At 35.4% G+C, this 22393-nt stretch overlaps 1 protein-coding gene across 3 annotated transcripts; it reads right to left on the bottom strand.

Annotated features, from left to right (window-relative positions):
* Positions 1-1846: 1846 nt before the first annotated feature.
* On the bottom strand, positions 1847-22156 carry LOC6035995 (mitochondrial uncoupling protein 4). 3 transcript variants are annotated; one of them, XM_038254341.1, is made up of 5 exons: positions 21225-22156; positions 8687-8958; positions 3752-3861; positions 3187-3672; positions 1847-3128 (listed from the first exon to the last, which is right to left on the bottom strand). In XM_038254341.1, the coding sequence occupies exons 2-5, from the start codon at positions 8879-8881 to the stop codon at positions 2954-2956; spliced, it is 966 nt and encodes a 321-aa protein (XP_038110269.1). In that variant the 5' UTR covers positions 8882-8958; positions 21225-22156; the 3' UTR covers positions 1847-2953. The 3 variants fall into 3 exon arrangements, with proteins under 3 accessions (XP_038110269.1, XP_001846101.1, XP_038110268.1); XM_001846049.2 differs by lacking the exon at positions 21225-22156 and adding an exon at positions 20931-21069; XM_038254340.1 differs by lacking the exon at positions 21225-22156 and adding an exon at positions 9030-9104.
* Between the last annotated feature and the right edge of the window lie 237 nt (positions 22157-22393).

Genomic DNA, 22393 nt, shown 5'->3' with positions numbered 1-22393 from the left:
TAAATTCCATATATTAAAAAATGGTTAAAGCTTCATTTTCAAAATGTTTAGCGATTTGCAACCTTCTACAAAGTTGTTTCTTGTCTTATTTTGCACATTTTGATGAGTAAATGACACATGAAACACATCATTTCATAAGTTTTCTGAACAATTAGTATAACATTTCCAATAAATAATAAAGAAATTTTAAACCAAAAAACTTAAAATAGAGATATCTCAGAAATTTCCCGATGAAACATTTCGCTCATAGCAGCATTGGAAAGCTGAGAAAATTTCCTATAAGACACATTTGAAAGTAGCGATGACTATTTTTTCTTGATAAGGTTGTTCTAGAAAACACGCCGTGTTGTGTTTTATTGGAAAATGTTGAAAATATTGGGTAAGAGTAATTTTAAAAATCAGCTTTAAACCGTCTGTCATTTTTTTTCGGTGTAGTCCTCATCCATACCTACAGATACAGATACAGATATTTCAATTTTCATATTCCATTTTTGTATGGACAGTTGCCAAATGGTATGGAATATTATATGGACAAATTTATGTTGCAAAATGGCTTCATTGGACATTCGGAAGGCACCCAAGAAGGTTCAGCCAGATTAAATAACACAAAAAAAATGAAAAAAAATCTCACTTCGTAGAGGATTGTGCATTGCATCCAGGCATTTTTTTAAATTTTGAAAACAAGCCTATAAATTTCGTATAAATCATTTTCCCATCGCCAACTAAACTTTTTTTTTGAAAATTTTTAAATGCGTTTTTGTGCGATGAATATCATATTTATCATGATTGGAGAAAAAAAAACAATAAAAATTAAATTTAGAATTACAGACCATGGTGCTAACATTTGAATGAAAAAAGTGTTTTAAAACGTACTATACACCTGTTTCCAAAATTTCCAAGTATTGACGAAATTTTTTTTTGAGAATTTTTGTTTTTTTTTTTGCGGTGCAATTTCATGATTGTTCAAAATATTTTAAAACGTGCTCAAATAAGCTAAATATGTTTAAAAATGCAGAAAAATGCATTTGAGATTGTTTTGAGTTGATAAGACTTCTATTTCCGAGGTGCTCTTTGTTGCGTTGGGTTCGTAAAAGTCTAAAGAATGTGCATACACCAAAAAGTGACAACTTTAGCCACTCTAGAAACAATTCCGGAAAATTTGCAGATTGTATAGGAAAACGTGGCAGTGCGTGGCCGAATGGTTACGTTGTCCGCTTTGTAAGCGGATGATTCTGGGTTCGATTCCCATCTGCTGCAACCTTCCATCGGATGAGGAAGTAAAATGTCGGTCCCGGCCTTGGTTGTTAGGCCGTTGAGTCATTCCAGGTGTAGGAGTTGTCTCCATGCCATAAATACAAACAACACACCAAACCAAGCCTACTCCGGTGGAATCGCTGGCGGCGATTGGACTCGCAATCCAAAGGTCGTCAGTTCAAACACTGGGGTGGAAGGTTCCTTGGAGTAAAAAGAGGTTTGGATGCTCTCCCCATTCAAGCCTTCGGACTCCTAGGTTCGAGCAGAAACTTGCAATAGAGACCACAAAAGACCCGGGGGTCGTTAATGTGGATGGTTTGATTTTTGATAGGAAAAGTTGCGTAAAATCAAATTTTGATCACAGGAGGCTGAATAAGCAAAAACTCGTCAAGAAACGAAAAAAAGACAAGACGAAGATTATCGGGTTTAGCTTGATCTTTTTGTTTTTTTTTTTAAATAAAATAAAAGGTCTTCTTTCTAGACTTTGTTGTAGTTCAAGAATAAAATTATAAATTATGTTTTAGTCATTTTTTCAGATTAGGAAGATGTTTGGTTGCAAAGCGCGAAAGAAACCATAAGAAAACGCATTCAGTTTATTTTTCAACCCATGAATCAGTTTATTTCTTCAAATACGAGTTTATTACAACACCATGTTCCTCCCGAATATCGGCACACGCACACAAGCTTACACAACTGCGTTTCCTCCGTACATCTAGTTAATTATGCTTCTTTTTTACTCTTAACTCTATATAGAACTTGTACACTACCTACTTAGCAATTTGTATAACTCTTCTCAGGATCGGGGGCTTCGAACTTTCTCCAGTCAGTGGGGTTTTTTTTCGGGGGGCTTCCATTAAGCAGTCTACAGGGTTTTGTTTAAGGTATTTCCAGTACAAAGTATTTTGAGTGGATAGTATGTAACATGGTAAAATTTGGTATTGTCACAAATGGGTAGTTTGTATAGTAAATGTATTTTTTTCGAATTCAGTGTAGAACAAGGCGTGATTATATTTCCTTACGTTAAGGACAAATATTTTAAGACCGGAAATTAACCGAAGAGTAACTTTGTTAAGGACTTAATATTTTTAAATCTGAAAGTATCAAGATAAGGTTGAGGATTAAACGAAATTGCGTCCCTGAGATAATTCGTCTCGCATTTCTGAGGCAAAGTTTGGATGACATTCTAGTGACGCTGCTTTGATGATTTCGATGAAGATATTGTTGGAGACTTAAACTCAACAGGTTGAATCAGGTTTTGCTGAAGGCGTGTGCTTAAACCTAACGGCTACGACTAAATCACAGATCAAAAATTATAGTCCTTCTCCAACCTCGGGTGGATATGTCTCAAACTGTGATTTTGTTTTTCTTCCTTTCTTGACAGAGAGTGATGCATTGCGGGGTTTGACTTAGTATCGGAGAAAGAACATAATATTTCGTAATTATTCAGCGAAAACATAAAGATGGCACTCTTTTCGACGTCGACGTGTGAGTTTAGCTTAAGTTGAGTGGCATTTGTTGCTAAGAAAGTTTGAAGCTTTGTGCAAAGTAGAATAATTTGTGCCTTTTCTTCTCTATCCGGGTTGCGAATCTCGAAACAACTACAACATGAACTCTAAGTATTACGCAAGTGCGGCAACAGAAGTTGGCGAGTCTGTTTCGAAAACGGGGTTAAATCTTACAAAATTAAGGGATATTTTGTCTAATACCCTCCGGCACCGAGACTAGAGCGGATCTGCTCGAACGAAAGCCAAAACGTGAGCGACCACGGCGCCATCCGGATCCAAACCGGAAGGAATCCTTTGTACAGCGCAAAGAATCCCTCCTTGCCGATCGTTTGCTGCAGACAGTCGATAGCGCCCTTGTAGAGAAGTCCACTGAAAAGAGATGATCAATTTAGAACTTTTAACATAACCTCTTCAAGGAATCGCTCACTTTCCGTGTAAATCGGTCGGTTGGTTCATCACCCTCGTCTTGACCACATCCGCCGGCGTTCCCATCGTGGCCGCCACCAGCCCCGCACAGATCGACGAAATCACGTGCACCATGTGGCAATCCGGCAACCCCGTCCGCTTCATCACGATGTGCTTCACCGTATCGTACGTGGTCAAATCGCCCAAATTAACCAGCGCCGCTCGCTGCACGTTCGGAATGCTGCCCTTCCACAACCCGGCGATTCCACCGCGGGCCACAATCTCCCGGAACGCGTGGGCCGCCCCGTGAACCCTCGGTTCCAACCCCATCAGCCGCCGCTTGCCCTCCATCTGGATGTGCACCTTGACCAAATCGGCCGGCGAAGCCAACCACTGGGCCAGCCCACCGGCCCCAACTCCGGCCACCGCCGATTTCCACAGCGCAAAGTCGTTGTTGCCGTTGCGGAGCTTGCGCCGAAGACCGTCGTACGTTACGATGCGGACGCCACTGGAAGATGGAAAAACACCGAAATTAGAGCGTGCTAAATAAATTGTAAATATTATCTAAAGCGAGGCCGCCGAGTTACCTGTAAACAACGTGTCGATACAGTGCCGGAGTGACACCCTGCCACAGCTTGAGGGCGCCTTCCTCGCGGATAATGCCGCTGGCGGTCGCGAACATTCCGCGGTATTTGGTCTGAAATTTAAAGTGGTGATAATAAACAGATTGAATTAAGCATGTGCTAAAACGGTACACAGTAAAAAATAATGTAAATTTGGAAGCTGTATTTTTGGAAGGTTGAATATTACCTCTTTTATGATGTAATTTTACTTCAATTTACACTGAAAAAGTGGCATTACACCAGAAAAGTGTGAAAATTACACATTTCCAGAGGTAAAATTACACCTTTTTTCTAACATTAAAGATGTATCCCTTCCCAGATGTAATATTACCATGATTTTTTTTCTGTGTAGCTTCAAGATACTGTCTACCGCTTTCAGGATTGTTTCAACAAGATTTGGAGGTATTATTCCGAAAGTACAGTAGAACAGACTTTTTTTTACTTATGTCCTGTATTTCAATTCCTATTCAAAATATGTTAATTTTTTTCAAGATCTGCATTAGAGCATGGCCGGCGCCGTTATTCGACACACGGAAATACAATCAATTCCCGAAATCGTGAATTGTTGTTCATAAAATGGGTGACAGATAATTAAAACAGTTTTTAAAATTTAAATAAATTGAGATTTTTTAAACTTATTTCTTAATTAGTAAAGGAGTTATCTCAGAAAAATTAGAAATAAAAAAAAAACATAGAAGCTTAGAAATTTAAAGGTATCCGAAAATCAAAAACATTTATGTATATTAAAATGTTTAAAAAAATGAGAAACTTAAGATTCTTAAAATATTTTTGAAGTTCCAGATTTTCGTTTATTTTTTTAATTTCAAAATTTTAAAATTTATTTTTGAAGCGTTAGAAATGTTATATTTTTAGTGTAAGTTTTTTCCAATTTTATTTCTTTATTTTTTAAAGACATTTTGGAAATATTGGAAACCAAGGAAATTAAAAAAATAAACAGTTGTAATATTAAAAAACATAAATTGCAAATGTATCAAACTAAAACAAATAACAGATTGATACTACCAGTTGTCGTTTATCTTCGAATGTCGTCTTCAAAGTAACAGATTAAACATACTGAACATACTGAAGAAAACTTAGCACATGAAACAAATAAAACTAAACAAATGAAACAAATGAAACAAATGATACAAATGAAACAAATGAAACAAATGAAACAAATGAAACAAATGAAACAAATGAAACCAATGAAACAAATGAAACAAATGAAACAAATGAAACAAATGAAACAAATGAAACAAATGAAACAAATGAAACAAATGAAACAAATGAAACAAATGAAACAAATGAAACAAATGAAACAAATGAAACAAATGAAACAAATGAAACAAATGAAACAAATGAAACAAATGAAACAAATGAAACAAATGAAACAAATGAAACAAATGAAACAAATGAAACAAATGAAACAAATGAAACAAATGAAACAAATGAAACAAATGAAACAAATGAAACAAATGAAACAAATGAAACAAATGAAACAAATGAAACAAATGAAACAAATGAAACAAATGAAACAAATGAGAAAAACTGAACAAATAAGAAAAACTAAACAAATAAACCAATGAATCAAATAAAACAAATAAAACAAATAAAACAAATGAAACAAATAAAACAAATGAAACAAATGAAACAAATGAAACAAATGAAACAAATGAAACAAATGAAACAAATGAAACAAATGAAACAAATGAAACAAATGAAACAAATGAAACAAATGAAACAAATGAAACAAATGAAACAAATGAAACAAATGAAACAAATGAAACAAATGAAACAAATGAAACAAATGAAACAAATGAAACAAATGAAACAAATGAAACAAATGAAACAAATGAAACAAATGAAACAAATGAAACAAATGAAACAAATGAAACAAATGAAACAAATGAAACAAATGAAACAAATGAAACAAATGAAACAAATGAAACAAATGAAACAAATGAAACAAATGAAACAAATGAAACAAATGAAACAAATGAAACAAATGAAACAAATGAAACAGATAAAACAAATGAGAAAAACTGAACAAATAAGAAAAACTAAACAAATAAACCAATGAATCAAATAAAACAAATAAAACAAATAAAACAAATGAAACAAATAAAACAAATGAAACAAATGAAACAAATGAAACAAATGAAACAAATGAAACAAATGAAACAAATGAAACAAATGAAACAAATGAAACAAATGAAACAAATGAAAAAAAAAAACAAATCAAACGTACTCAGCATAATGAACCAATCTAGAGATTTTTTTAGTTCTTTAGGTTATGGAACTTTGCAGGCATATAACATCACTCAATTAAGAAAAATAACAAAAAAGAAAGAAGAAGGGTAGGAGTTTACAAAAAAAAACAAATTTCGTGCTTTTAAAAAAATGACAGTTAAATCCTTTATACATTATTACAGTCAGTGATGGAATAATCATCACCAAAAGAAAATCTTTGGATGTTCTTCATGAGAAAAAATCCAAAGGTAGCATGGCTCTCCTCTCTCGCGCACGAAAGATCAGTAAAAAGAATCTAAAAAAATCATCATCTTGATTATTCGGCGAATCATCTTTTTCACTACTATACTTGCAAGTGTAACGGCACACGTCGAAAAATGACCTGTCACATTTTGTAGATGGACATTGTGTGTAAACAAAGTGAAATAAATATTTTTGAGTGGTGCTAACAAGGAAATTCACAAAAAATCATCAGCAGATTGATTTTCTTGGAGAATTTCGAGAGCGATTTTCTGTTGCGTGATTTTCCTCCTCTCTCTTTCGCGGGTGAAACAAGTTCGGAAGCGAAATTGATTTTCTCGCGATTATTGCATCCCTGATTACAGTTGAGTTGGAGGATTTTATTTATATTTTTTTGGCTCATAATTTTTAAGGACCTGTGTATGGCCAAAGAAGTCATTTTGTGCCATCAGTTCACCCATACAAGTCTCCGTATAATTTGAACAGCTGTCTATACAAAATGGCACTTCTAAATTTTCGAAAATCTGTATCTTTTGTAATTTTCTGATCGATTTGGTGTCTTGGGCAAAGTTGTAGGTATTGAAGACGACTATTCTGAAAAATAGGTACACTGAAAAAAATGCCGGTTTTTAAATTAAATTTGTATCTTAAAAAACAATTTTTGGAAATCAGTTTTTTTTATTTTTAAATTCATAATATTTGGCCCTTTTGAGATCATAGTCTTGATTGCAAAACTAACAAAAACCAAATTTAACATGTGTTCATTTTTTAACATTTAAGATTGGAATTAAATTGGGAGCTGTTTGGGTGAGCCTTCGAAAAAAACTTCAATTTCCTGTTTGTTTTTTTTTCCATCCGCCATCTTCAATACTTTTCAAACGAAACTTTAGAAAATTGTCTTAAGGACGTTTCAAATATTTGCAACGGTCTGATCTTCGAAAAAAAAAATCGTTGGCAGAAGTTAAAAAAATGAAAAAAAATGTTTTTTTTTGCAAAAAAAAACTAATTTCAAAGGAGGTATTAGTCTATGACAAACAAACAAACTTCTGATTTTAAGTGCTCCATAGTTTGCGACAAACTCTCAAACAAAGCAAAATTTATGAAGGCTGACGTTTCTGCAAACAAACACAGTCAAGCATTGAAAGCAGCCACTTTGTCAATGTGTGATACCTCCTTAAGTTGCCATATCTCAAAAATGGTGCACTATTTGAAAATGTCTGTAAATTTATTTTCAGTTGCAAATCCGATTTTACTTAAAGATGCGGATTTTGGGACATTGGTCTACAACAGAAGACACCAAATCTATCTGAAAATTCATTCAAAAGGTACATGAGCCCACAAGGTCCTTACAAAATTTGAGTCAAAAATAAATTGAAGAATTGCTAATTTAAATCAGATTTTGCGTCTTATAAAGTTTAAAAATGTTTTTCGATCTTTATTGCAAAGTTTTCTAAAAAATATAAATTTTCGAAAAAAATGAAGATTGCATACCAAATATGTATTGCCTTTACTTTAACCGGAAAGTGGTAATTTGTCACGAAAATTAAGTAAAGTGTTTGCTAAAAGTGAACAAAAAACATTTATGTTTCATTATTGTTAACTGGCAGGTCATTAGGGTGGTTCCTGCCGCATCAGGGTAGGCCAAAATGACAATTTTGACGATATTTGCATAAAATAAAAATAATAATAATTCTAGCAAAACAACGTAATTGGGCCAATGTCGAAGTGTAAACAAATAGTCTATCTTGCTCGTTCCTAAAGTAAACATCTACTGACATGAGCAGGATAGACTCTTTTTACATTTCGACATTGTCCCATGTACATTGTTTTGCTTGAATTCGGACCATTTTGGGCACAAAATCCAAAACCAAATTTGGGGAACTTTTTCTTGACCCTAAGAAAAACGTTGAATTGGCGAGGTTCATTAAAGTTTAATAAAAATAACTTTTAGACAAGCCGTGCTTACAAAGTTAATCTTAATAAAAAATCGATGGCCGAAATTCCAGATAAATGCTCAGAAGTTGTTTTTTCAAATACTTAACAAATTTAAACTAAATTTAATAGAACACATTTTATCAGAGTTCAGACTAATTATTTTAACGATTTAATAGTATAGTTTTTTTTTTTGTTTTTGATCAAACCCCTTTTCAAAGTTATCATACAAGAAAAGTGAAAAAAGTGATAACAACATAATCTGATGTTATTGTTTTGAGTTCACACAAAGCTTGTGTTGTGTAATTTGTACCGATAAACCAAGCACATGGGAGAATTGATAAGAATACTATCCGAGGTGAGCTTGATATGCTATTCAGCAAAATCCTAGCGATTTCTTCTAAATCGCAACACAATGTGCTCTTTACAAAAATAACCCCACTCATGTTTTGTAATCGTTGTGACCACAGCACTCACCTTCTTAAGTCCTCCCGCCGCGGCCGTTGCCGCCGCTTCCCCCTGAATCTGGAGGCGCGTTTTGGTCAGGTCCAGCGGGTAGGTCACCGTTTCGGCGATACTGGCGGCAAACACCGAAATCAAATACGTGCACCAGAACGAGTCCGCGTAGTGGTACTTGACCGGACGCATCTCGGTCCGCGTGGTCTGCTGCATCGTGGCTGTGTCCCCCACGGGTTGGCCGGTGCCACTAGCGGAAGTTGGTCCTACTTCCGGAACGGAAGGTGCGTCAGCTGGAAGGAGTCGGGAAAAAGAATTGGAATTAGATTTGCGTAGAAGAAAGGCGGGAAGAAATCTTTTTAACCTTCGCGAGTGAAATTCATTATCACGACTGACGCCGACCTGCGACTGATACGGGACGTCGTCGCCGTAACAGCGTCTTCTTCCAGACTGACTGAGCCTCTGTTGTTCGGCTCAAAACAGCTGAGCTGACGACGTTCGGAGAATGATGGACATTCTCGCGAGAACGCGAATGGCGCGAGTAGATTGATTTATAATCACATTTTTTTTCTTCTTGCCTTGCCTTCAATTCCTCTCTTATTCGAGTGAGTGCGATAAGAAATGGGCTCGATCTGGTTCGGCCTCTATGAATAACCTATCAGTTTGCGATACACGTTAAACTGGGTGGTGGTGGGTAGACCGTTTTTGCAATTAAGCTTCCACCAATCAAACGCATCACCATGAAACGGTGAAGGATTTGATGAGTTCAGGTGTATCGCGCGCGTCAAGCCTACACGTGCCAGCAGCAGAAGCAATTCGTCGTTTTGGTGTGACGCGATGAAGCAGACTTCGTCAATTTGAAGCGGTATGCAAACCATGAACTGTTCAACCCTCTAATTCCCGTTCAAAGATTTATTTAGGTTTTTTTGTTAAGCAAAAAATGGCTATACTTGAACAATCATGATTTTAAGGGAATTTAATGCTTATTTCAAAACCATCTTCAAATACAATTTTTTGATGAATTCATTTAAATCCAAGGCACTGAAAAGTGCGTAGAAGTCCATTGTGATCATTTAAGACTATTTTATTTCGTTTTGTTCTTAAATTTTCAAAAATAATCTTTGCCGAATTTGCCAAACAGTGACAATGACGTTTTTTCCCGTTAAAAGAAATCGATCAAAAGTGTATTAACATGCAAAGAGTGTGTCTAATGAATATGTAACTTGCATCCTAATACGAGCTGCATCGACGGATTCGTTCGTGGTTTGTTAGAACTGATTTGACTCAAAAGCATAAGACATTTGACAGACTTTGAATACAAAGAGACGAGTTGACAGACTTGTTACACACAGTTTCATGAATACTGAAAAAAGTCAAAATACGAAATACGTTTACAAAATTTAAGCTAAACTAACATTTTAAAAAGAGTTTCTCAAACGCATTTCAATTGAAGGGTGAAACCGGATGAGACGAAATAACTCGATTCTGGCTCGTGTCGTCGTGTGCCCAAAAGGTGCAATGAAAGGGCACCGGGCTCAGCAGCAGCAGGTGCTGCCCATCGTGACTGTTGGGTTTTTTTTTTGATTGCTCGCTTCCGAGAATGTCTTCGCTCAGTATCCGGCGCTGGTTCTGGTTCTGACGGTCTAAATTTAGCTGGAAACTAGACAAACTGCTTTCCGTTTCCGGTTGGAATTTTCCGTTTCGAAGAGTTTTCAAGAAAGTTTTTAAATCGTTCAAGATTTTCTTCTAAGGCTTGAACAAACATTCTAGAAATAAATGAGAATTGTTAATAAATCAACTAACCATCAAAATGTTAACTAATTGTAAGACTTATTTTTCAACGCTTAATAGATAAATAAAAAAAAGTCATGTGACAGCAAATAATGTTTTAATCTCAACTTTAAAATTTAGAATGTTTTTTTTATTTTTCTTTATCTTTTCTTCTTGACGATATCGTTGATCGAACATTGACGATATCGTCGATCGAACATTAGAGCTGAGTGTGTAATGTTCATGGCCAAAAATACTGTACTGATACGTCCTTTTCAGTATCAATTTGAGTGCTGAAATCTTGACCTTTTCGAAACGCTTTTGGAGTTTGAGATTTATCTTGACGGCAAATTACATTTCAGCAGGGAAACAAACGTTTCATTAGAAAAAATCCAATTCTAATGGTGTTTTACAGAATAGCAAAAAATGTTGAATTTATCTTGTTGCAAAACTTTTTTTTTAGCATACGTCGTATGCGCACGATATATGAATCATTAAAGCGTCCAAATTTCCCGGGTTTTAAAAAAAATTGAAAAATATTTTTGGAATCCCGGGAATTCCCGGTATCCCGGGATATTTATAAAACTGTCATAAAATCTATGTTTTTATTATATTTGTTATGTTTTTCAAGCTTAAAGTCATAGAATTATCTCAATCCTATTAATTAATGATAATCTACTCTTCGGTGGGTCTCGTGGCGCAGGGGTAGCGGCTTTGGCTGCCGATCCCGATGATGCTATGAGACGCGGGTTCGATTCCCGCCTTATCCACTGAGCTTCTATCGGATGGTGAAGTAAAACGTCGGTCCCGGTTTCTCCTGTCTCGTCAGAGGCGCTGGAGCAGAAATCCCACGTTAGAGGAAGGCCATGCCCCGGGGGGCGTAGTGCCAATAGTTTCGTTTCGTTTCGTTTTTTCTACTCTTCAATCTTAGAGAATTAAAATAAGTTTTTTATGTTCTTTGTTGTGATTTGGATTTGGATTATATAAACAAATTTCTTTTTTATATGACATGATCAGAAAAGCTCGAAAAAATTATTCGAAAATATCTTTAAAAAACAAGAGGCTACAACAAACAATATGACAACAGTCAATGTAAAATTTTAGATAAGCTTTTATAAGTTTTGAATTTGAGTTAGCGTCTTTTGAATTGATTTTTTTCCATGTGATAAATAAATTCACCGTTGAAAATAAAAAAAAATAAAAATTTTACTTGTTGATACTTGTATTGAAAAGTTCAACTTTTACAAAAAAAAAAAAAAACTTTTGCAAAACATATTTTATAAATTATCTTTAAGTTCTAGGAAAAAAACAGGAATACAGTCTGAATAGGTAGGTCGATTTTAGAGCAAACAATTTAAAAATCGGTGTTCTGTGAAATTGTTTTGTTCTGTTCCTGTTTTAACCAATGTTATTCAAAACATCATGCAAAAAATGGCTAAATAAGTGTCTTGATTCGTTTCATTTGTTCTGATTTGCCCCACGTGGCAGTGTTTGATGAAAAATAATTTGATTTGATTTTTATTTTAAATCATACATATACCTAGATATCTCAATCTTTTTTTAAAGCGCTAGGCATTTTACAGATCGGTAAACTACAATTTCAACAGTTTTCCCTAATGCACCAAATCATGCTGATATATGCCGAATACAATGTGTAATGCTTTAAAATTATTATCTGTTCAACTGTTCATCTATTTCCACAACCAAATCTAAATTTCCAGACTAAAAATTGTTGTTTTTTTTTAAATTTCGGAAATTTCCAGGACAAATTATAAAAAATCCCGGGATTATGGAATTCCCGGTTTTGGAAAAATCCCCGGAATTCCCGGGATGGACACACTACGAATCATGCTTAGAAATCTTCTATTTACAACTTGTTGGATAAACTATATTTCACGGATGGAAAAAAAATCACCGTTCAACCCAAAAAAATATTGAAAAATGATGCTTTCCGATATTAATGCTGAAAACGATTTAATTTCTATTTTGTTATTTCTGGAATAGAAAAGCAGGCCGTTTCGTCGTTTGAGAAGGACAGGAAAAGTAAGTAGTTCAACGACGGAATTGCAATAATATATTTTTCATGTATTTAGTGCATCGTACACTGTAGCTTTTTTGTCCTCTAAAACACATCATAGAGGGTAAAGTTTGTAACTTTTTTGAACATTTTTGCTCAGTTCATTTTCCCCGGTTGAATTAGCTAACTGTTAAAAGGCACCCCATATCTAAACTTAGGTAGGGAGAGAGGGAGTAGTATGCACCCCCCAAGGGAAAACTGTGATTTCTCAACCATAACATCAGTTCTGTGGAAGAATTTTGTTAAATGTTCTAAATCAACTCTTATTCTTCTTCATCCATGTAAAAAAATCTTGAAAACCATCAAATTTGTTTAAAAATGCAAATTTCTAAAAACATTTTTGATTCATTCCAAACAATCATGCGGGGCAATATGCACCCCAACATTGGGGCAAAATGCACTACAACAACGGGGCAAAATGCACCGGGTAAAATCAGTTTTCACTAGTCACCACTAGATGGCACCGCTGTTTTTACAAAGGAGCATCACATTGGTGCATTTTGCCACGACCACGCTTATTACATAAAACTTAAAAGAGAATTTGCAGCAAAGCTAAAAGACACATGTCGCCACCTATGAGCAAGTAGCTTAAACCTATGATTTTTTGTAAAAATGTGTTTTTACCTTCAAAATCAACATTTTTATAAAACTTATGTCGGATTCGGATGAGAAAAATTATTTCCAACAATTTGGTGTACTACTTTCCAATATTTGTTTGATTTTTCTATGAGAAAACTGTAAATTTAGAAAAAGATTGTAATTTGGACTATTTGCCACGAAAGTCTGTCAAAAATCAATAAAAATGGTTGAATATACGTAAACACATCTGTTATCAACTATATAACTGTTTATTTCATTGATATATACGGAGAAACTCATTTTTTCGTGTTCGAAAACATGTTTTTTAAAGAAAAAGTACACAAATTTTTGCGCGCCTAAAAATTGATGTTCATTATTTTAAAGCAAAAAATTTTTCTCATCTTTTGCAACTAGTTTCATAAAGATTGATGCAGGGAATCATGAGAAATAAGCGATTTTGTTCTTCAATCCAGCAGAAAGGAATACGATTTTTGGCAAGTAACCTCATTTTGGCGCCACCTACATTTGAAACACAGTCGCGCTGCAAAACCTCAATTAAAAATACATTTTTTAATGTTTTTGGGCTCATCTTTCTATAGAATAATGAAGATTATGGCTAAAACTATATAAATTAACACTTACAGTATCAATAAATGCCTTTGATGTTGTCCAAACATCATTTTGAAAGTTGAAAAAATTAAATCGAAACACAACATTTTAAAGTTTTGTAAATAACTTTGGCTGTTTTTATCTTACCATGCTCAAATTTTACCAGCATAATTTTACTATGTTAAGCTTCCAATTTCTATGATTTTTTCCCTGGAAAATTCTTCCCAATACCGAGAAATGCTGGGGGTGCAATTTGCCCCGGGGGTGCATATTACCCCCTAAATTACTGCACTGATGTTTTTTTTGCCAAAACAACCCAATAAATGAAACAAAATTCACATTTTTAGGCAACTACTGAAAATTATTTAACTATTATTTCTATTCAAATATTGATTGTAAAAAATATGATGAAAAGTTTTTTTTTTGTTTATTTAGTTTCGGGCTTTAATCAATTCAAATATATAATGAAAAACGACACAAATGCCACTAAAGGGGCGAAGTGTCTTTAATAAAATCAATAATAATAACAATAATATAATGAAAAAACGGACAAAATATGACAGTTATTTTTCGATTTTTTGTCATCCACAATCTGTCCTCAGATTTAAGCCAATTTGTTAAAATATTGATTTTTTTGTCATATTTTTCGTTTCTATGTAGAATAATCATAAAAAACCCAATTTATACAAAAATCGTTTTTTTAAAGAAAAAATACTCCTGAGATTTTTTAGCGTTTATAGTGCTTGATCTCCCCTTTGGAATGCAACTAAAATAAAAAATAACTTTCTAGAAGAGAAAAAAAAATCCTCAAAATATTCGTGGAAAGTTACATTTTATAAAACACTCTAATTGTGAACGACCCTAATTTTCAACCAAGCTAAAAGTTACCCCTTCTCATTTGCAACAACTTCTCTGAAAGCTCCAAAACCAAATAAATTGTCCACTTTATTTAGCAAAAAAATGGCTCCAAAAATGTTCCGATGTGATCTGGGAATATGCAATCCAAGATGGCGACAAATCAATGCCTTTGTGCTCTCTTATGCTAACGGGATTGGAATCCCTGCAAGCTTAGACCAAAAGAGCACAGAAGCATTGAAATATAGAAGTGGTGAAATACTATTTGATTATAAACTGTAACTAACAAAGGGAGCGTTCTTTTATTACGTAACGCAGTAGGGGGAGGGGGTCGGAGGCCGTGTTACGCTCCATACAAAATTTTTAAAATTTGTATGGAAATTTTGTTACGAGAGGGGGAGGGGTCTAAAAGTCCGATTTTTCGCGTTACGTAATAAAAGAACGCTCCCAAATCAAATATTAAGAGGCAGTATTTGTAAATTCTGCTCGGTTTGTTCTAGAGGTCGTATCGAGGTGCTCCGATTTGGATGAAACTTTCAGCGTTTGTTTTTCTATACATGAGATGAACTCATGCCAAATATGAGCCCTCTACGACAAAAGAAAGTGGGGTAAAACGGGCATTGAATTTTGAGGTCCAAAAAACATGAAAAATCTTAAAATTCCTCGCATTTACGTAAAACTTTACCAATTCCAACTCTCTTAGATGCATTTGAAAGTTATTTTGAAGCACTTCAAAATGGGCCATAGACATCTAGAATAGGTTTGACTTTTTCTCATAGCTTTTGCAAATTACTGTTAAAAATGGATTTTTTTAAAACCCTAATATCTTTTTGCAACAGCATCCAACACCCATACTCCTATGGGTCAAAAGATAGGACATGGACTATACTGCCGTTCTACGCATAATTGTCCCATGTCATTTTTAGACGATTTTGACTTTTTGACATTTTTTAGTTTAGTTTGTCGTATACTTTTAGAAAAACACATAAAATCTAGTACTTTGTTCGGAAACTCTTCAAAAACAACACCAAGTCTGTTTGTCCCATCGTTACACTTCTACGCATAATTGTCCCACCAAGTATTTTCTCTCATAGAATCATTAGTTTAACGAAGCATTATGCCTTGTTTACCTATTGTATAGCAAGAGGATCATAAATAGGAGTGATAAACTACTAACTGGGGCGATTAGGGACACATTGGATGGATAGGAACCCACGGGACAATTATGCGTAGAAACACATAGATCGGTCGAAAAATTTCAATAGCGTTTTTCTCAGTTGCACATTTTAGAACATGGGACAATTATGCGTAGAACGGCAGTATAAGCCTACGGAATTAACTTTTTGGCCAATATCAGTTTTTCTCATAGATTTACGATTTTTCTATTACAAACTTTTTACAACGTTAACTTTTGTCATGTAGCCCAAGAAGACGGCACTTTTCGGGCAATTTTTTTTTTCGGATTCCTCGAGAAATTTCACGTGAGTTTGAAGATAAAAAGTTGTTAATTTGATTGAAAAATATGCCATTTAGAATGAATTAAATAATTTTGAACATTTTGTCAGATTAGGAGTAAAACAGATATTCGCCTACTTGATACAGCATTTGACATATAGATCACTGGGAAAAGCAAATCTAACTGTTTTTCAAAAATGTTTTATTTCGTTATTTTTTAAAATCAAATTTACAACTCGAATACTTTAAACTGACGTGGAATTTCCTGAGGATTCCGAATATGTAAAAAAATTGCACAATCAATTTTGGGATCACTGATATTTTTTTTCGTGATTCGATTTTCTGAATTTTCAATTCCGACTCTATTTGATATTTTAATAAAAATATTCTTCTATCGTCCGAAATCAGAAGCTTAACCGTTACTAGCCTGATTTTTTTAAACATGCTTTGTATTTTGAGAAAATTGGTTTGTAGGACCACATAAAAACAATAGACTATTGAAATTAATAAGTTTCTGTTTCGTCTACTTAATATCGTCACATGATATTTCAATTAACCCAGTACAACAAAACCACTTCCATTACGTAACCTCACACTCATATAAACTTCCATCCCAAAGAGCACAACACTCACATACCACCACGTGTTCCACTGTTTACAAGCTGAGCTACTATCATGAGACTAGAAGCCTAGAAACTAGACACCCAACCAGCTGTGGAACGACGAACGGTGACAACAACGTCCTCGACCTTGCAGTGGCTGTGTCGCATGTTTTCCTTAAAAGCCCGCGCGCCAATACAACAAACGAGAGCATGCAATCAATATCCACATGTGATGTACTCTCTGGTTGTCTCTAGTTCTAGTAATACCAGTACAGCATCCAACAATGCTAAGTCCGTAAAAAAGACATGTTTGCCGACTTGCGACCCCACAAAGAATTGCGTCTTAAATTTCACCCCAGAATACCCCATCGGACCATGCTCCTCTGTTTTTGCTCTGATAGTAGCACGAGGTTATTTTTGGCCGTAAAACCTCGTATTATCGACTGATTGTGTGCTGGCGCTTAGTGTACATTACGTTCGTATTTTTCCCTCGCTTTTGTACGTTCGTACCCCAGGTTCATTCAAGCAGGCAAAAAAGTTTGTTTTTGTGTGGCGCTGGGAAGGGACCACGTCAAGCTCGATACCAAACATAAGTTCCTCGCTGGCGATGACGCGGAACCGGCTTGGGACGAGCCCCCAGTTTTGTGTGCTTGACGTTTCTTAGGGTAAGGTGACTTAATTTCAATATTGGAAAATTAGTAATTTACTAACTAACCTTATTGTTAAAAAAAAAATAATTTTCAAAATAAATCCAACGTTAATGAAAAGATTCAATACCATACAGGTTTCACACAATGAAGCAAATAATGTCCTTTTTGTGTCGCCTCCAATCGATGGAGCAAAAAGAGTGAGCCAGGGAAGAGGAGGCATTTACGTCAAACTGCTTCGAGCATATTGGTTTATTGGTCATTGATTGTATTAACGACAAACTCAGCGGTAGCAGTTGGTGAGCTTCGAGCAAATTGGTTTGACCTAGAGAAGCAGAAGCAGAAAAGGACAGCAAAGTAGGCGGAAGTTGGGATCTTTGAAAGGAGGTAGGACGCAGGACGCTACCTCGTGCTTTGTTATTGTCTGGTTTTGTTTGGGATGATGCCTGTTGGTGGGTACAAGTATAGTGCTTGATTCATAGACAGTGACGGGTAATCAATGTGGGGTAATTTGAGTGAGCTTTGAATTATTTGGGACGGATTTGTTGGTAGAAGATTGAATTTGCATACATTGTTGCAGAGTAGTTTCCCTTATTTTGTTCAAATATATTTTTTAACTGAACAATTCTTAAGAAATGCGCCATTTTTTCGTATTATTGTTGTTTTTTTTATTGAATGAAATTTTGGTTTTGTAGTTTTCCATACAGTTTGTGCAAAATGGGCATGGGAATATTAGAAAAAGAAACTTCAAAAAGTATTTTCTAATCGATGTGGTGTTTCCTTCAAAGTTGTAAGCTATGTTTTTAGGCTATGTTAAGGAATTTTCAGAAAAAATATGTACACGAAAAAAAAATTATTTGACTTTTTATTACAAAATGTTGGATTCCCACAATACGTGTTTTTAAATTTTAGTTTTTTTTTCATATGTGTTAGGGAACTGAAAATGCATCTTATGCGCTGAAGTGCAAAATATGATACCCGAATTCTGAAGATTTTCAGAAAAAATATGTACACGAAAAAAAAAACTATTTGACTTTTTATTACTAAATTTAGGATCCCCAAAATGCGTATTTTTAAATTTTCGATTTTTTTTCATATGTGTTAGGGGACTAAAAAGGCATCTTACTGACGATTTTAAAAACATATTGTCAAAATCAAATTTTTTATCGAAAATGACTTTATTATTTTTTTGTTAAATGCACCGTTTTCAAGACATTTTTAAGGCAAAAATTTACAACAAAAAAATCAATTATTGCAATTTTTAGTCGATGGCTTTGTTGATGAGATACATTCTCTTGAAGCTTGATTTTTTATGAAAAAAAGAATATTTCTCGGTGTCAACTAATTTGCCATAATTTTTAAACTGAAGAAATTTTGGAAACTGGGTTTGATTTTTATTGTAAACAATGAAATTTTTGAGAAATTTTCTGCTCTTTTCTATAAAAATAATTTCGAAGTTTTAAAATCAAAATTAATTTTGATAAGGGCTAAAATCACTTGTTTCGAACATTTTCAATACCTGAGCTAGATTTTGAAATTTCGAAAATTTTGTCATGGCAAACTAGCTACAAACCGAAAACTGTCAAACCTCCGATGGTTTAGTGTACCGGAATACCGACATAATTTAAATAGATAGATAATAGAAATAGAAAAAGTCTCGGGTGAGTTTTCAAAAAGCCGTAAGAGCCATTGGTAAACAAAGCCTTTTTTGCATCGGTATTCGACCTACTTACAATAAACCAATTGCAGAAATGCTTGAGATTGTTCATCTACACGTCCTTCAAGTGTCCTAAATTAAAAATAAATGAAATATTGTTTCATTTTGAAGAAAAACGAAAATTAGTGTCGGAGGTCACGGTGGCTCAAGAGCTTCAAATTGGAAATCTTGGTTATGTTTGTAGAAAATTTGGATAAAAAATATTCTAATTTAATGAAATAGATTCAACTTCAGATGCTTCATGAAAAGTTCTTTGTCATATTGGTGATGTGTAATATAAACCTCCTTTTTTTTATTTGGTTATTGCAGGTTATAAAATGATTTTTAATCGCTTTTTTCTCTCTTTTTAACAAATGGGAAAGCTATACAAAATTACTGACATGTTTTGACTTGGAAAATATAGTGAAGTTGTCAAAACAGGCATGTTGTCAAAATCGGGAAATTCGTTGTAAGCGTATATTCAAGATCATAAAAAACGCAACGTTAACCTCTTCGTTTTCAAGGTTAAGGGGTTATCCATATATTATTAAAGAAAATATTTTACCTATAACATTATATTTATTTATTTTTTCTCAGCTTGTATCCAAATTCAGCTTTGTTCGCGAAAAAGATATTATTTTCTGATGACGTTACGTAACTTTAGATTGACTCCAAGTTTTGTAAATTAAACTTACTATTTAAAATATAAAAAAGAATATAATCAATTCTACTACAATTTCCTCCAAAATATTTAGGAGATTAATAATATCAAAATTTGGGTGTTAAACAATGCTTCAAAACTGATCTGTCACTGATTGGGGCTGCTCGATATTTGAAACAACTTTCTGCCAGCGATCATTTCCGAACATGAAATTTGATCTCTGACACACGCGTCTATCGTGCTCGTCATTGCTTAGCGACGGTCGGTGAACGTAAACACAAAGACGAGACGAACGAAAAATGAGCACCGCTCAAGCAGCCGCCCGAACAAGACAACGTGCTCTTTCTCTTTCTCTCATCTTTCGTTTCTCTCTCTCTTCCTTATGTTTGCTGGAGAGATGATCGGAATCTTGGTAGAATATCAAACGACCGTTCTCTGAGCGATTTTTTTTTCTAGAGGTTGATCGATGACTTTGAGAGTGACTCTGCGTGGCACTCATTCGTTTGTGTGAGAAACGAATTAAAGCAGAATGTCAAAATCAGGTTGTCGTGGTGAAGACCTGTGAAGACGTTTGGGGTGTTCTGTCACCTATCACAAAAAAGTTTGAATTTGGTAAGCACTGGTTGAATACCAGCACGTGTAGAACCATTTTGATTTTTTTGACAGTGGGGTTAATGTAACTATGTCTGGAAACTCATAAATATTTTTTTCACTTTTCTACTTTGAGAGAGACAACAACTGTGCTCAAATTAAATATCACTTGATTTAAGGTTAGTCCCGTACAGTCATCACATTGACTCGAATAGACCTTATAGATTTACATGGCCCAAATATTAGTTGAGTTAGCTAAAAGTTGTGATTCTGTTCGCTAATAATATTGCATTTTTCTTGACCAAAATTTTCCTTTCCTTTACTTCAAACTTGTTTGGGTTACTAATCTTCTTCATATCTTAACCAGAACAATGCTATTTCTAGTCCACCAAAAAGCATCAATAATTACCACCCAAACACATGCCAGCTGCTGCTGCTGCAAGTTTCAAACTACATTCACGAGAATCTGCACAAGCGCTATTTTAGGATGCGCATCCCTTTGCACAAAAAAGCGGATGCGTTCTAAATATAATCGCACACTACCAACCAACTAGTCTAGCCCCATGCACTTTGGCTGCCAACTTTTACTTTCCTCTACAAAACCGTACGCGAACACCGTGATGATACAATGTTTTGACCTGCAGCTTTTGCATAACTTGAACGGGTGCGTGCTCGTATTGTAATGTGTAGCTTGTAACAACTTTTGACCTTCCTTGAACTCACGTTGCTTCGTCGCTGCCGCTGCCTGCATTGCTTGACAATTTCGTGTAATTCGTAACGCCTTAAATATTAGAACCCTTTCCGACGAGGGAACACTTGGTCTAGCGAGATCAACCCACTCCGAGATGTTCACCGATGCTAATCTACCTCGTAACTGATTCGATTCGCCAATAGATGCAAGCCCGAGCATGAGCCAGCAAGCAGCAAAGTTAGGCGGAACTTGTTTATAAATAAAGAAGACCTTCACCTTCAACCGCGTGTCGCTAGAGTACTCAGACAGTATATAGGGTGGCTTACCTTAGGGACGCTGTTGAAGATGACGCCGCGTTCTGGGGACGTCGTCAGCTGTCTTAACTCTTCCTGGGATGTCGAAGAATGCACAACTTGTTTAGGCGTGAATCGAGGTCGCTTTCCGGTGCGTCGTAGGCTCAGGCTGTTGAAGTCTTGCTGGTTTGTGGTCGGTGGGTAGACAGAGGCAGTCGAGTGTCGAGTATTGATGACGACGATGATGGTGATAGTAGTCGCTGTAGTACTACTATAGCCGTACACCAGCACTGGTAGTGTAGATGTGTGGTTGGGTGTTTGACGATGACGGTGTTGGGCCTACGACTGGGGCTATTTCTCCGCATTTAAGCAATGAGGCCACGGAACATGATTATGTAATGGACCACCAACAACAACTACTACAACACCAGCTAACCAGGTGAACCAGGTCGACTTTCTGCGTTGCGATCTGGACCACGGAATTCATTCGAAGTCTGCCTCGGCCAAACTCCTGAACCTCCCCCCAAAGAACTCAACAGGAACAAACAAAATTAAAGCCAACAAAAAAACAGAAATTGTATTGCACTCCTTCCTGGTACTTCCCCTTAACAGCACCAACCTAAGCCCTCCTCGCACAAAGAGGCCTTAAATGTAGTCTATTAAAAAGCTTTTTCTCAAATTAATGATGAGCACGTATTGTTCGCTTATTGCCATCTTATGTGGCCCGTCGACGTAGCTAGACAGTTTCACGTTAATTTTAATAAACTAGTTTCGCCGAGAAAAATCCCAAAAACACTCGGTTCTTCGTTTTTTTGTTGTAAGAGATCTTCCACACAACACACTATGGAGCTGAGCTGGTGAACATGGCCGGGGAGGGGTGTTTAGAGAAAACGACAACACGGAACTGCACTTGCGATGCACCTTCGATCAAAGACTGCGACGAACTGTGTGTGTTGGCTAGGGACAACTGACAGCTGTGTTGTGATGGTAGGAAAAGGGAGGGATGGGCCTGGGTGGCAGCTGATGGGAGGTAGTTGAGGCCAGGCAAAATAAAAACTGATGAAAGTGGGTTGCTGAATGCAGCGAGGTGGAATTAGGTTAGGTGTGGTGAGTTTGTCGGCAGATATTTGAAAAATAAAATAATCTTAAAAATAAGTCAGAATTTAATTAAAAAATATGTTTTTTCACTAAACAAAACATTG

Source organism: Culex quinquefasciatus, chromosome 2 (assembly GCF_015732765.1).
Source record: "Culex quinquefasciatus strain JHB chromosome 2, VPISU_Cqui_1.0_pri_paternal, whole genome shotgun sequence".
Taxonomy (NCBI): Eukaryota; Metazoa; Arthropoda; class Insecta; order Diptera; family Culicidae; genus Culex; species Culex quinquefasciatus.
Note: the sequence above shows the minus strand (reverse complement) of the source record. Positions and strands in the feature narration are given on the sequence as shown.

Coding starts and splice junctions, on each gene's coding strand:
- LOC6035995 (XM_001846049.2), bottom strand. CDS start 20,958: ATGCAGGCAGCGGCAGCGACGAAGCAAC. Junction 3,673..3,751: donor TATCGACACGTTGTTTACAG/GTAACTCGGCGG, acceptor TCCATCTTCCAG/TGGCGTCCGCATCGTAACGT. Junction 3,129..3,186: donor CCGACCGATTTACACGGAAA/GTGAGCGATTCC, acceptor ATCTCTTTTCAG/TGGACTTCTCTACAAGGGCG.